General features: G+C 48.8%; 4 protein-coding genes across 4 annotated transcripts; all 4 read left to right on the forward strand.

Moving 5' to 3' along the window:
* Nucleotides 1–5: 5 nt before the first annotated feature.
* BDV17DRAFT_277449 (mitochondrial 54S ribosomal protein mL58) lies at nt 6–1101 on the forward strand. The gene is made up of 2 exons (XM_073759435.1): nt 6–76; nt 170–1101. Exon 2 carries the CDS (start codon nt 258–260, stop codon nt 858–860), a length of 603 nt encoding a protein of 200 aa, XP_073610119.1. The 5' UTR covers nt 6–76; nt 170–257; the 3' UTR covers nt 861–1101.
* Nucleotides 1102–1185: 84 nt separating this feature from the next.
* Nucleotides 1186–3332, forward strand: BDV17DRAFT_277452 (M20 family dipeptidase). The gene is made up of 5 exons (XM_073759436.1): nt 1186–1414; nt 1474–1505; nt 1565–1632; nt 1692–2809; nt 2860–3332. Exons 1-5 carry the CDS (start codon nt 1197–1199, stop codon nt 3041–3043), a joined length of 1620 nt encoding a protein of 539 aa, XP_073610120.1. The 5' UTR covers nt 1186–1196; the 3' UTR covers nt 3044–3332.
* Nucleotides 3333–3970: 638 nt separating this feature from the next.
* Nucleotides 3971–10111, forward strand: BDV17DRAFT_285530 (DNA repair protein SMC6; the record flags this gene model as incomplete). The annotated part of the gene is made up of 15 exons (XM_073760728.1): nt 3971–4143; nt 4191–4710; nt 4759–4986; nt 5040–5599; nt 5683–5743; nt 5803–6068; nt 6127–6783; nt 6833–6935; nt 6990–7064; nt 7208–7350; nt 7406–7454; nt 7503–7600; nt 8515–8587; nt 8647–9243; nt 9389–10111. 15 exons carry the CDS (start codon nt 3971–3973, stop codon nt 10109–10111), a joined length of 4326 nt encoding a protein of 1441 aa, XP_073610121.1.
* Nucleotides 10112–11352: 1241 nt separating this feature from the next.
* On the forward strand, nt 11353–12934 carry BDV17DRAFT_246524 (putative mitochondrial tricarboxylate transporter (Ctp)). The gene is made up of 9 exons (XM_073756055.1): nt 11353–11477; nt 11539–11593; nt 11648–11668; nt 11723–11854; nt 11926–12073; nt 12175–12432; nt 12490–12525; nt 12596–12745; nt 12803–12934. Exons 1-9 carry the CDS (start codon nt 11448–11450, stop codon nt 12858–12860), a joined length of 888 nt encoding a protein of 295 aa, XP_073610122.1. The 5' UTR covers nt 11353–11447; the 3' UTR covers nt 12861–12934.
* The last annotated feature ends 24 nt before the right edge of the window (nt 12935–12958 follow it).

Genomic DNA, 12958 nt, shown 5'->3' on the forward strand with positions numbered 1-12958 from the left:
TGTGTCTTGTGCCGTCAGAAGCGTCTCTCAAGGACTCACACGCTCCATCTCCGTGCGAAAGACATTAGTGCCTCTAGTATGTATACTATCCTATCCTTTGGTGCTTTTGTTCAACGATATTGCTTAGCATCTTCCATCTTCCTTGAACTGACCGCTCGCTTGTCCAAAGGTGATCTGCTTTGTCTGGATTCTGTCCACTTAATATCGCCTCTTTCCTTGCCTTGTTCGATCTACGACAGTTTTAGGGAGATCGATTGATGATGGCATCTTTCGTTACTGTTTCTCGAAGACCGTTTCTGTGCTCACCATTCCTGCCTTCTTTCGAGCCCGTCTCTCTGGAATTTCGCCGAAGTCAATCCTCTTACAGGCGCACAAAACAACGCTTGCGCGTCAAACCCGATGCTTCTTTCGGTCCGTCCTCCGATAAAACCCAAGACCACATCATTTACAACCCTCCGTCGAGCTCTCCGTCCGTCTATCACACCCCAACGAAGTTTCTCCCTCCCGATGACGCCCGGAGGAATCTTCGCCCCAATAGTTCTGCCACTGGCCAAAATGTAGAGGATCTTCCTGCCGCATTTAAGTCAGCCACTGAGAAGAGATACCATTTGACGCCGTCAGACGTGCTCGAAATTCGCAGGCTTCGATTAAGCGACCCAATGACGTGGAGCCGAGGAAAATTAGCAAAACGTTTCGATTGCTCCCCGATATTCATCGCTCAGGTATGCGAGGCAAGCCCGCAGAAGAAGGAGATTCAGAGACAAGTTTTGGAAGCAGTACAGTCACGATGGGGTGCCAAGCGCCGGATGGCCAGAGAAGATCGCAAACTGCGGAAGGACGCCTGGGGCCGGGACGAATAAAGCTAGAGTTTATCTATGCTCCTGCTTTCATCTGATATACACCAAATTCTGGTCAGCGCTTTCTAGGGACCTGCCCGCAACAGCGCCTCAATCTTGTACAGTAGTAGCCAGGGTTGTTTAGCAAGCCATGTATTCTAGATTTTCCCTTTTGATTCGACTCCAATAGATAATGGCTGTAATAATTTACACTTGATAAGTCAAGCTAGTCAGGACGAATCATAGCCTTTCGATTAGATCGGGCTACCCAGCGGCGCCATCACAACCGAGATCCAGCGCGCTTAGCTACGGCCGTCGGGGATTGCCGTTAGGTAACCCACCCAGAAAATGGCAGGTCGCATGAATCACGACAGAATAATGCCCCTCCGTCGCATTGCTGCTTCACTTCTAGCAGACTGGCCGTGCCTTCCATCAGCTTCATCCTTCTCCAGGCGATTTCAACCATCACAGCACACTAGTACTTGCTGGAATAAACGCCCACTATCGTCCCGTCGCTCATATTACGGCTATATCAGCGACCGCAAAATGGCTCCCCAACTCGAGCCTTTTTTCAAGCAGTGCGTGCCCTTCAGCACGAAATAGAATACGGTCTAACCTAAGCACATGGCTGTCGTAGGGTCGATGACCTGTCTGGCTCCTTCATTGACCGTAAGTCTCTGTCTTGTCGACCAGCCTACTGCGCCAGCTGTGCTGATAAGCCTTAAAAGGTCTGCGCAAAGCTGTGGCAATCCCCTCTGTTTCCGCACAGGATGAGAACAGAAAGGATGTCTTCAAGGTACGCGCCGCAAACCTCGTGCCCCTGAGTCCTAGTCTAATTTCTGTTTGCTTCAAAAGATGGGCGAGTTTCTTGCCTCGGAACTTCAAGCCCTAGGAGCTGAAGTACACCAAAGACCTCTCGGTAAACAGCCCGGAAAGGAGCATCTTGATCTTCCTCCTGTTGTCATTGCGCGGTATGGCAATGACAAGAACAAGCGAACCATCCTAGTCTATGGTCACTACGACGTGCAGCCTGCATTGAAAGAAGACGGCTGGGCTACAGAACCCTTCGAACTTACCGTTGACGATAAGGGAAGGATGTTTGGTCGTGGCAGTACCGACGACAAAGGCCCAGTCCTGGGCTGGCTGAATGTCATTGAGGCTCACAAAAAGGCTGGCATTGAGTTACCGGTCAACCTTCTATGCTGTTTTGAGGGCATGGAGGAGTATGGCTCTGAAGGCTTGGAGGAATTCATCCACTCTGAGAGTAAAGGGTTCTTCAAAGACGCAGACGCCGTATGTATTTCAGACAACTACTGGCTGGGAACTGAGAAGCCCTGTTTGACTTACGGCCTTCGAGGATGTAACTATTACTCCGTCAGTGTCTCGGGCCCTGCTCAGGATCTCCATAGCGGGGTTTTCGGTGGCTCCGCGCATGAGCCGATGACAGACCTGGTCAATGTCTTGTCCAAGCTGGTGGATTCTCAAGGCAATATTTTGATCCCCGGCATCATGGATCTGGTCGAGCCAGTCACAGAGGAAGAGAAATCACTCTACACTAACATAAGTTACACCATGGATAATCTTCACGAGTCTTTGGGCAGCGAAACTGGTATTCACCCTACCAAGGAAAGAACCCTTATGGCTCGTTGGAGGTTCCCGTCTTTGTCCATCCATGGCGTTGAAGGAGCATACTCTGCACCCGGCGCCAAAACTGTCATTCCAGCAAAAGTGATTGGCAAGTTCTCCATCCGAACTGTTCCCAACATGGAAAGCGCGGACGTGAATAAGCTCGTTTTTGATTACATCAAGTCGGAATTCGCTAAGCTGAAGAGCAAGAACACGCTCGATGTATGGCTGCAGCATGATGGGAAATGGTGGGTCGCCAGCCCCAAACATTGGAACTTTGCGGCTGCAAGCAAAGCCGTGAAGCAAGTGTTCGGAGTCGAGCCAGACATGACTCGAGAGGGCGGAAGGTATGTGCTGAACTCACGCCGCGTTTTACACAAATGCTGATTCAACCTAGCATTCCCATTACCTTGACTTTCGAGGAGGCGACCGGTAAGAACGTCTTGCTTCTACCGATGGGTAGCTCAACAGATGCCGCGCATTCCATCAACGAGAAGCTAGACAAGAGAAACTATATTGAAGGAATCAAGCTGCTCGGTGCTTATCTGCATTACGTTGCAGAAGAGCCTACGACAGCCTAATATCGCTATGAGGGTTAATATGTCCTGGAAAACAAAGTCTCAAGATTCAGACTCCAACACAATATGGAATATGTTTGTGTTATGCAGTACTTGTGCATTGGCCAGCGCGAAAGCCTATATGGACTGCGTAGAGTTGTAGGTAGAAAGTGAACCATAGGCTGACTGTACACCGGTACGGAGAGGACACCCAAAAGCTTCCTACATAGGTTAGGTACAGAGCAGGTAGACCCGCCGTACACAACTGTACCGACGAAAGAGGGCTAGTTATTGATCACGTGAGAGGGCGCCGCTGTGACGCGCCGGCGCGACTGCAGTTCGCGGGCGACAACCACAAAAGACAAAGACAACCAGCGGAACCATATGCGTCGTTATCGCCTTTGTCCCAGAGCCGTTCAATGAAAATACCCAAGCCCACGATATAATAGATATTTTCCAGAAGCGAGGGGCCATTGATCCCTTAATTCTACGCGTCTCGCAAGCCTACTATGGGCGGTGTTGATTGAACTCTTTGATGTCAATACCACCTGGTCAGAATGTCAAATCGGAAGCGCACACAGGATTCTCAGGAACCGGTCGGCTCGGATGGTGAAGACTTTTCATCAAATCACTCCTCTGCTTCCCCTCGATCGGTACGAGCCCCGTCCCAGGTACAACAAATTCATGAGCTAACAAATAGGACAGCGAAAACGCGCTCGTGTGTCCGGCTCCCCAGAATCCGGAATATCAGAGGAAGGCTCTGCAGCTAGCTATTATGAAAGGGAACCTGAACGCGGCGTCAGATACTCCACCGTTGATCCTGACCAGGACGAAGAGGAGTTAGAATTACTCGCGACTCAAATGGTCCAAGAGAAGTACACCTTCGCCAGTGATGCGCCCAACGTGCCTTCAGATCATGGGATCCTTGAACGTGTTGAATGCTATAATTTCATGTGTCATGACCACTTCCAAGTCGAGCTCGGTCCTCTAATCAACTTCATTGTAGGAAAAAATGGCAGTGGCAAGAGTGCAGTTCTCACAGCCATAACACTCTGTCTGGGTGGAAAGGCTTCGGCTACTAACAGGGGCCAAAGTTTGAAGAGTTTCATCAAGGAAGGTAAAGAGTAAGTGTCGTTCATGCCATTGGGCTTCCAATACCTGACTTTCTCAGGTCTGCTACGATCGTTGTTCGAATCAAGAATGATGGCGATGGCGCCTATTTACCTGACGACTTTGGGAAATCAATACTGGTGGAGCGACATTTTTCCAAAAGCGGCGCAAGCAGCTTCAAGATCAAAGCAGAGAACGGGCGCATCATGTCTACTAAAAAAGCTGAACTGGATGCCATCATCGATCACTTTCAATTGCAGTTTGATAACCCCATGAATGTTCTATCGCAGGACATGGCTCGCCAGTTTCTTAGCTCCTCCAGTCCTGCTGAGAAATATAAGTTCTTCGTGAAGGGTGTCCAACTGGAACAGCTTGACCAGGATTATCGCCTAATTGAAGAGTCTGGCGATCAGATCGAGGAGAAGCTTCAGGCTAAAGCGCAGGATATCTCTATCTTGGAGAGCCGTAAAAACGCGGCTCAAAAAAGACTGGATATATCAGACCAGCAAGATTCTCTTAGGGAACGTATAAGGGATTTCCAAAGTCAAATGGCATGGGCACAAGTAGAAGAACAAGAGAGAGTATGAAGCAAACTAATATCATTAAAGTGCTAGGGCTAACTCATCCAGATCAAAGACGCTTTGGAAGCCGATATTTCTTCTACAGACAGCAAAAAAGCCGAGTTTGAGGCCGAGGTCGACAAATGCGACGCAGCAATTCGCGAGGCCGAGGCGGAGAGTGAAGCAGCAGCCGTGTATTCTAGAGAGGTATCCAATCGGGTTGAGAATGCTCAAAGTGAAAGGAATGATATTCAAGCCAGACACGATGAGAAGCTGAGTGAAAGACATGAACTTCATGTACCGTCATTTTCCTCATCTAATCAAAAAATATTTTTTCTGATTCTATTTAGGCTCAACACCGCGGAATCAAAGAGTTGGTGGACGATACGAGAAAACGAGCCGAAGGCATACAACAAAAGATTGAACAGGAAACTCAGCGTCTGGCCGATCTTCATGGTGGCGGTTATTCCCGGAAGTTGGAAGAGCTCGAGCAAGCCAAACAAGTTGCCGCGGACACCCGTAGGCGAATCGAGGAACAGAGTCAGGATACAAATCGAATTTATGACGACGTAAGACTGGCCGAGGAGCAAGTCAGGGCCGCAGAATCGCCGGTGTCACAGGCCAAGCGGGATGTTGAAGAAGCAGATTCCCTACTACGGAATCTTGGTCGAGAAAGTGGGAACAGAAATACCGGATTTCCTGACAAGATCCCAGCTCTGCTTAGGGCAATCCAACAAGAGCAAACCTTCAAGGAGAAGCCCATTGGGCCCATTGGTAATTATATGACTCTGCTCAAACCAGAATGGTCATCTATCTTGGAGAGCTCCTTTGGTGCGACGTTAAACAGTTTCATTGTTACCTCAAAAGGGGATGAGGCTATATTATCCAGAATAATGCGACGGGTCGAATGGTAATGCTTCCCGTTGTTCGCTTCCCTTGCTCACTTCATGCCGCTAATGGTGCCCCCAGCCAGGTCCAAATTCTGATTGGTAGTGGTGGTCACATAGATACATCGCAGCACGAGCCCGATCATCAATTTGACACCGTATTGCGAGTCCTCCAGGTGAGCAACGAGCAGCATCGGAGTATCTCACGACTAATATCGCAATTCAGATTGATAACGAGCTCGTGCGTCGGCAGCTGATCATCAATCATGGTATAGAGCAGAATCTCCTAATTGAGAACCTGGAGGAGGCCTCCTCCGTACTATTTGACGGGGACAGGCCTAGTAATGTCAAACGTTGTTATTGTATAAACCAGACAGACAAGCGCCGAGGGATTCACTTATCCTACAGCCGGGCTGGTGAACCGAGTCAGGCGCCTGTATCTGTCTACAATGGTAACCCGCGGATGAAGTCTGATCGTGACTCCCAAATCAGGTATGCAATATACATTCAATCTGTGTTAGGTTTCGGCTTACAGGTCCTGTCTCGACAGAGTACAGCGCGATACTGTAGCAAATCTCAGGCGAGTGCTAAGCAGCAAAGAGGAAGAATTGCGCTCTGCTCGGTCTCACTTGACACGCTGCAGACAAGCGCGTGAGCGACATGAACGAATGAGGCATGATCTTCGTGTTGAAAGTCAAAGGAAAGATGACCGCGTCGAGGAGCTCGAAGAGGCGCTTCAACGGGAGAATAGGGAAGGTGGGGATCTTGAGATACTTCAAGCGAGTCTCCGAGATATTGAAGCGGAAAGGCTCATAAACGAAGGCTCTCTGAAAGATGCTGTCGAAGCAATGGCTGATATGATGCAAACTTTAAAAAGGGTCAGGCAAGAGCTCTCGGCCAAAGACACTAAGATCGCTCAAATCAAAGAAGAGCTCAGGATTGCTGAGAGTGAACAACAAGTGGTGGCTGACAAACGGCGCAAGAGAATTGGCGAGAAGAATAGAGCACTCGAGCTTATTGAAGAGACAACTCGAAACAGAACTCGTCTCGAGCGAAAATTGGAGCAAGCCGAAGCCACAGTTCGCGAGTACTGTGAAAAGGCCGGTCTGGTTTCAGAGCGTGTTGAGATACCTCAGGGCGAAACCGCCGATAGCCTGGACAAGAAACTCACGAGGCTTCAAAGGGATATGCAACGATATAATCAGGAGTGCGTCAAGAAATATCTTCGTGTGATGCACCGGCTAATGAGGTTCTAGACTTGGAGGTACTCGAGAGGAAATCCGCAGCGATGCCCAGAAAACAAAAGACGACTATGATCAGGCACAGAGACAAGTGGAGGAGTTCAGGAAACTTCTCGATGTACTACCACTCCCCATTAACACCGAGGCTGATTGTTGCTAACACAACACACAGGCCCTCAAGAGTACTCTCAAGTATCGCAAAAAGCGCTGGCGTGATTTTAGGGCACATATTTCCTTCCGCGCCAAAGCACAGTTTAGTTATCTTCTCAGCGAGAGAAGCTTCCGTGGAAAGCTCTTAGCGGACCATGAAAACAAAGTTTTAGATCTGCAGGTATGTTCGCCCATCGCGTTCTGTCCAGCATAACTAAATCACGGATACCTACTTCGCAGGTTGAACCCGACATCACCAAGGACGGTAGTGAGGGGCGTGGCGCGAGAACATTATCTGGCGGCGAGAAATCGTTCTCTCAGGTCTGTCTTTTACTGGCGCTCTGGGAAGCCATGGGATCGCCTGTTCGTTGCTTGGATGAGTTGTAAGCAGAGCAGTACTGGAAGTCGCTTGGGCCTTTCACTAACAACCTTCCGCAGCGACGTTTATATGGATCATATTAACCGGAAGATGGCGATTGATATGCTGGTATGTATCCGAGAACGGACAATTGGGCTTTACTAAGTCTATCTCCAGTTGTACGCTGCCAGACGGTCGATTGGGCGCCAGTTCATACTTATTACGCCCGGTTCAAGGGCTGAGATTAGTCTTGCGCCTGATGTGAAGGTTAAAGAGTACGTAAGATTTGTTAAAGTCCGCAAAGAATATAGCTGACTCTGATTTCTTGTAGGTTAGCAGAACCGCAACGGGGTCAGGCAAGACTGTCATTTCGCCAGTAATACGTCCTCATCTCGAACTCTCTTGCAGACGACTTTCTCCATTCAGGGCATTCCACATCTCTTTCAAACGCTATGATGCCATGTTCTGAAGAGGTCATTGAAGGCGTCATGAATAGTACTACTCTCTCATTCTGCGTCTTCGTGGACGGGTCATTCCCATTGTACAGTGCTATCTCTATCTCTGGAATAATATGTGTAAATTTTTGAGAATTGTCAAGCTGCGGTAGGGTAGCAAGATACAAGAACAAGCAAGTCCAAAGGCGGAAGCAAAGGTGCCCGCTCGCCAAACAGGAACACACCACGAGTATCGCCATTTTTTACCGCCTCCAAGCTACAAGACGTCCACCTTCCACCTTCACCTCCACCCGACCACTTTTACCACTGTCAGCGCACGACAACATCTCACTTTTCTTGAACGTTTTTCTACCTAGATTATTGTGACTCAAGACGCCAGACCCCCGGACATCCTGATCACATCACCCTCCAGCTATTATAAGCACCACGCATCTGATCACTCAATTGCTAGAGCGAACACCTACTTCTACCACGACTCCGTACTCTTTCAGCTATTCACTCCGCTTCGTTCGGATCATTCTGCAGCTTTCGCATCAATTTCGAACAAGGCCTTGTGTACAAGTTAACGTTTACCTGGCAAAGCTAAATACCGCACTTCAACCACCTCACTTCCTGCTCACACTCCACAATGGCCGACGCTCTCGCCACACAGCTCAATAACACAAGTCTTGGGTATGCCAATTGTCATTTCAAGGTCTCTGGCATACCTTTGCTAACGTGCCTTACTTTATAAGGGATGCGAATTCAGATCTGAAATGGAAAGACCAACTAAAACTCCCAGCAAAGGATGGCCGACCACAAACAGAGGTTGGTTGCATCAGAGAAAATCCACTTGCTTCTTTCGCCAAGTTAACTTACTTCTTCAGGACGTGACTGCTACCAAGGGACTAGAGTTTGAAGATTTCTATATCAAACGAGAACTTATGATGGGCATTTTTGAAGCTGGCTTTGAGAAGCCGTCGCCTATCCAAGAGGAAACAATTCCAGTGGCTCTCACCGGGAGAGATATTCTGGCCAGAGCCAAAAATGGCACAGGAAAGACTGCCGCGTTCGTCATACCCACACTCGAACGTATCAATCCTAAAAGCACAAAAACTCAAGCGCTTATCCTCGTCCCGACACGAGAACTCGCACTTCAGACTTCTCACGTCTGCAAAACACTCGGGAAACATCTCGGAATCAATGTCATGGTTACTACTGGAGGTACTGGCTTGATGGATGACATCATCAGGTTGAATGATGCTGTCCACATCCTTGTAGGAACACCAGGAAGAGTGCTGGATCTTGCCAGTAAGGGTGTTGCGGACTTGTCCGAATGCCCCACTTTTGTGATGGACGAGGCCGATAAGCTGCTTTCTCCCGAATTCACACCTGTTATTGAGCAACTTCTTTCATTTCACCCCAAAGACCGACAGGTCATGCTCTTTAGTGCCACTTTTCCGATGATTGTCAAGTCTTTTAAGGTGGGTTTGAGACTTTTCCAGCCTACATTTGGTTGTTATGTTAACGACCAGGCAGGACCAACACATGCGCAACCCCTATGAGATCAATCTGATGGACGAGCTTACCTTGCGCGGTATCACTCAATACTATGCATTCGTGGAAGAGAAGCAGAAGGTCCACTGTCTCAATACGCTTTTCTCGAAACTACAAATCAACCAATCCATCATCTTTTGCAATTCAACTAACCGTGTGGAACTGCTGGCAAAGAAGATCACAGAACTAGGCTACTCGTGCTTCTATTCACATGCTCGGATGCTGCAGCAGCACCGTAATCGTGTGTTCCATGACTTCCGAAATGGCGTTTGCCGCAATCTTGTTTGCTCGGACCTGTTGACACGAGGTATTGACATTCAAGCTGTCAATGTGGTCATTAATTTTGACTTTCCTAAAAATGCTGAAACCTATCTCCACCGCATTGGCCGGTCCGGTCGTTTTGGGCATCTAGGTTTAGCCATCAACCTCATCAACTGGGATGATCGCTTCAATCTATATAAGATTGAGCAAGAATTGGGAACTGAGATACAGCCCATTCCGCAGAATATCGACAAGAAACTTTATGTATACGACTCTCCGGACACCATTCCCCGGCCGATTTCGAATCCGGCCCAGCAATCACAGGGAGGTGCTCCAACATCAAACAACAGTAATGGCGATCGCCGTCACAATTACCACGCAACCGGCGGACACTATCAGCCGAGAGGGAGGGGCTCTTATCGCGGAGGCCGTTGCCAAGGTCAACGTCGCAACATGCAGAACGATGGGCCTAGGTACAACATTCCTCAGGGCCAATCCGGTGGTAAACCTCAGGCCCCGGCACAGGTATCCTAGGCGAGTCTCTTCAGCACTGCAGACTTTGAAATGTCGTGCTCTGCATTTCTCCTCGAGTATCTGCGAATACTGTCCCCAAAGTACCATTTCTACGTACTTTCTGCTGTTTTCGAACTCCTCAATACTCTGCCTTTCTATTACTTGTGTTCTCTTTCTCATCAGTTCTATTATATTGCGCTAGTCTTCTCGCTTGTCCTCTGTCCTGTCCTCTATCCTCCTATCCTGGGATTGCTGCTGCATGGTTATCCTGCGTTGTTCCTTTCCCACTCTATTCATTCCTCACCGATTCAACTGACGCATACAGCACATCTAAGCTGCAACAGGCAGGTGCCGTTGATTTTTTTTCGCCGTTGTAAATACGCTTTTCTCTGTCGTTTGGTCCGGTCCTTTTCCAAAGCATGATTCGGAGTTTTCGGTCTTGTCTTTGGCGGGACATTAGTTGGGCGGCTGTTGACTATTACCTGGTCATCCCTCACTGACCTCTGATGAAACATTTCTCGAATCTGCTCACTGGCAGCTTACGGCACATATACTCAGGAGTTTTCAGGTTTGGTTTGCTCTATTCTCGGGTTCGCCTCGTTGAGTATCCACCTCGTCCAAGGCGTTCTTGCGTTTGGTGCGGTTATATCGAGGGCGGATCTGTACATTGTCTTTAAAGTTCATCGTTGCATCTTCACCTGCTATTTTCTATCCCAGTTCGTTCTCTGACATTGGTTGTTTCACTCAAGCCGGGCTTCAGGAGGAAGAGCTCACAAATGCGGTTCGTTTCGGTACCCTCCTTGTTGAGATGGGCAGCATTATATCTTCGCCTTTTTTCACACTCGCCAATCCAGGTTTCACAGACATCCTCTTGTCATGTCTGCGGCTAGAGTTGAAGGCCAGTGAGGGGGTTGTTAGCATCTACCTCCCGAATGGTCACGGACTCTACGCCACAACCTACAACAGGATGCCATCTGCGCCTTTACGACATGTCAGGAGCTGATATTGAAGGGTGTGAAATGAAAGGATAAAAAAAAAGAAAAAAAAATAGGGAGGGAGTTTAGAGGCTGATCCAGTGTATCTTGAGTTAGCGTCTAACAATTGTCAACTTATCCCTCCACACTCATTGCCCAAGCCTCTGCGGGGGAAAAGTTAGTTACATAGATAGTCAGATGGATCTCAAGCAATCCAAGTAGATACTCTGTATATAGTATCGACGAGAAACTGAAACTATCCGATTGCGGTGTGAAATCGGCGTATCGGGTCTCCAGGCTGCTGACCGAGGCATGACATTGCCGGGAGCTGCTTGGGCTTCCTCTCCGACACCGCGACGTCTTCTCTCCAGTGAATTCCAGCAATGGCTACCGCAGGAAGCGACCGGCGGAAGGTTTGTCTATGATCTAGGACTCGTCCAAGAAATAGGCTAATCACTAGTATCTGCATCCCAGCCGAGCACACTAAGATCCATTCTTGCGGGCTCTACTGCTGGTGCAATCGAGATTGGTAACGTTGCATACCCAAGCTTTCCTCCAGCAACAACGCTAACATGATGCTCAGCGATCACATATCCAGCCGAATGTATGCGCATGGTTCTCATTCTCGTCCTTGACCTCAATACTAATTATCGTCCAGTTGCAAAGACTCGATCGCAACTCAATCGCAGACTTCCTGACTCGAAGAAGCTCCCGTGGCCGCCGATTGGGAAACAATGGTATGCCGGGTGTACAACCCTGATTATTGGGAACTCGCTGAAGGCCGGCATTCGTAAGTTTGGGGACCCGCGCCCATTTATCGTGTTGGTGTTGTGGGTATTAATGCGTCGCAACCCTGCTTAGGATTCGTCGCGTTCGACACATTCAAGTCAATGCTCCAAGATGAGAGTGGGAAAATATCAGGCCCAAGAACCGTCATAGCTGGCTTTGGAGCTGGGTTTACCGAGTCACTGCTAGCAGTAACTCCGTTCGAAAGCATCAAAACCCAATTGTCGGTTACATCCAATGTCCCCAGTCGTATCAAGCCGGGGTTCTCTCTCCGCGGCCACCTGTCAATCGGTAGCTAATGCGATGGCTTTTCAAATTGCGCAGGATCGACGACCGCAAATCTGCGAATCCGCGCATGCGCGGGTTCATCCACGGCAGCGGGGTAATATTCAAGGAGAGAGGCATTCGCGGTTTCTTCCAGGGTCTTGTTCCTACGACGGCGAGACAGGCCGCTAACTCGGCCACGAGATTCTCAAGCTACACGATGTTGAAGCAAATGGCGGAGGGCTACGTTGCGCCTGGCGAAAAGCTAGGAACAGCTAGTACCTTCGCGCTTGGGGGTATGGCAGGTCTGATCACTGTGTACGTCACTTCCCGTCTTGCATCATCATATGAAGAATTTACTGATGGATTATTCAGATACGTAACCCAACCCCTTGACACGGTCAAGACTAGGTATGGTCGCACATCTTAGGCTCGCACATGTTGGGGTCACTTAAGATCAGCAGCATTAACTGCGATATAGGATGCAATCGCTCGAGGCGAGCAGGAATTATAAAAACAGCTTTGTCTGTGCAGCGCGAATCTTCAGGGACGAAGGTTTACTAACCTTCTGGTCTGGAGCCGTTCCAAGACTGGCAAGGTTGATCATGAGCGGCGGCATAGTGTTCACGATGTTTGTTCAGACCATAGACATATACCTGTGCACATTTAACTAATATTCGCACTCTAGGTACGAAAAGTCAATGGACGTCCTTGACTCCATAGACCCCGAAAGAAAATATCTATGATATCGCTGAATCTGGCGGCCTCGACCTAGCCGTCGCACTGATTGTATAACGGCACCATATTCATGGAAATACACCTATCCCATAGAAAGCAAATCCAT

Source organism: Aspergillus undulatus, assembly GCF_047715775.1.
Source record: "Aspergillus undulatus strain CBS 261.88 unplaced genomic scaffold BDV17scaffold_96, whole genome shotgun sequence".
Classification (NCBI taxonomy): domain Eukaryota; kingdom Fungi; phylum Ascomycota; class Eurotiomycetes; order Eurotiales; family Aspergillaceae; genus Aspergillus; species Aspergillus undulatus.

Bases quoted from the DNA above. Each gene is read 5' to 3' on its own strand.
- BDV17DRAFT_277449 (XM_073759435.1), top strand. From the start codon at position 258: ATGATGGCATCTTTCGTTACTGTTTCTCGAAGACCGTTTCTGTGCTCA.
- BDV17DRAFT_277452 (XM_073759436.1), top strand. From the start codon at position 1,197: ATGAATCACGACAGAATAATGCCCCTCCGTCGCATTGCTGCTTCACTT. The intron at 1,633-1,691 runs GTACGCGCCGCA...TTGCTTCAAAAG, and splicing joins ACAGAAAGGATGTCTTCAAG to ATGGGCGAGTTTCTTGCCTC. The intron at 2,810-2,859 runs GTATGTGCTGAA...GATTCAACCTAG, and splicing joins ATGACTCGAGAGGGCGGAAG to CATTCCCATTACCTTGACTT.
- BDV17DRAFT_246524 (XM_073756055.1), top strand. From the start codon at position 11,448: ATGGCTACCGCAGGAAGCGACCGGCGGAAG. The intron at 12,526-12,595 runs GTATGGTCGCAC...ACTGCGATATAG, and splicing joins CTTGACACGGTCAAGACTAG to GATGCAATCGCTCGAGGCGA. The intron at 12,746-12,802 runs GTTTGTTCAGAC...TTCGCACTCTAG, and splicing joins GGCGGCATAGTGTTCACGAT to GTACGAAAAGTCAATGGACG.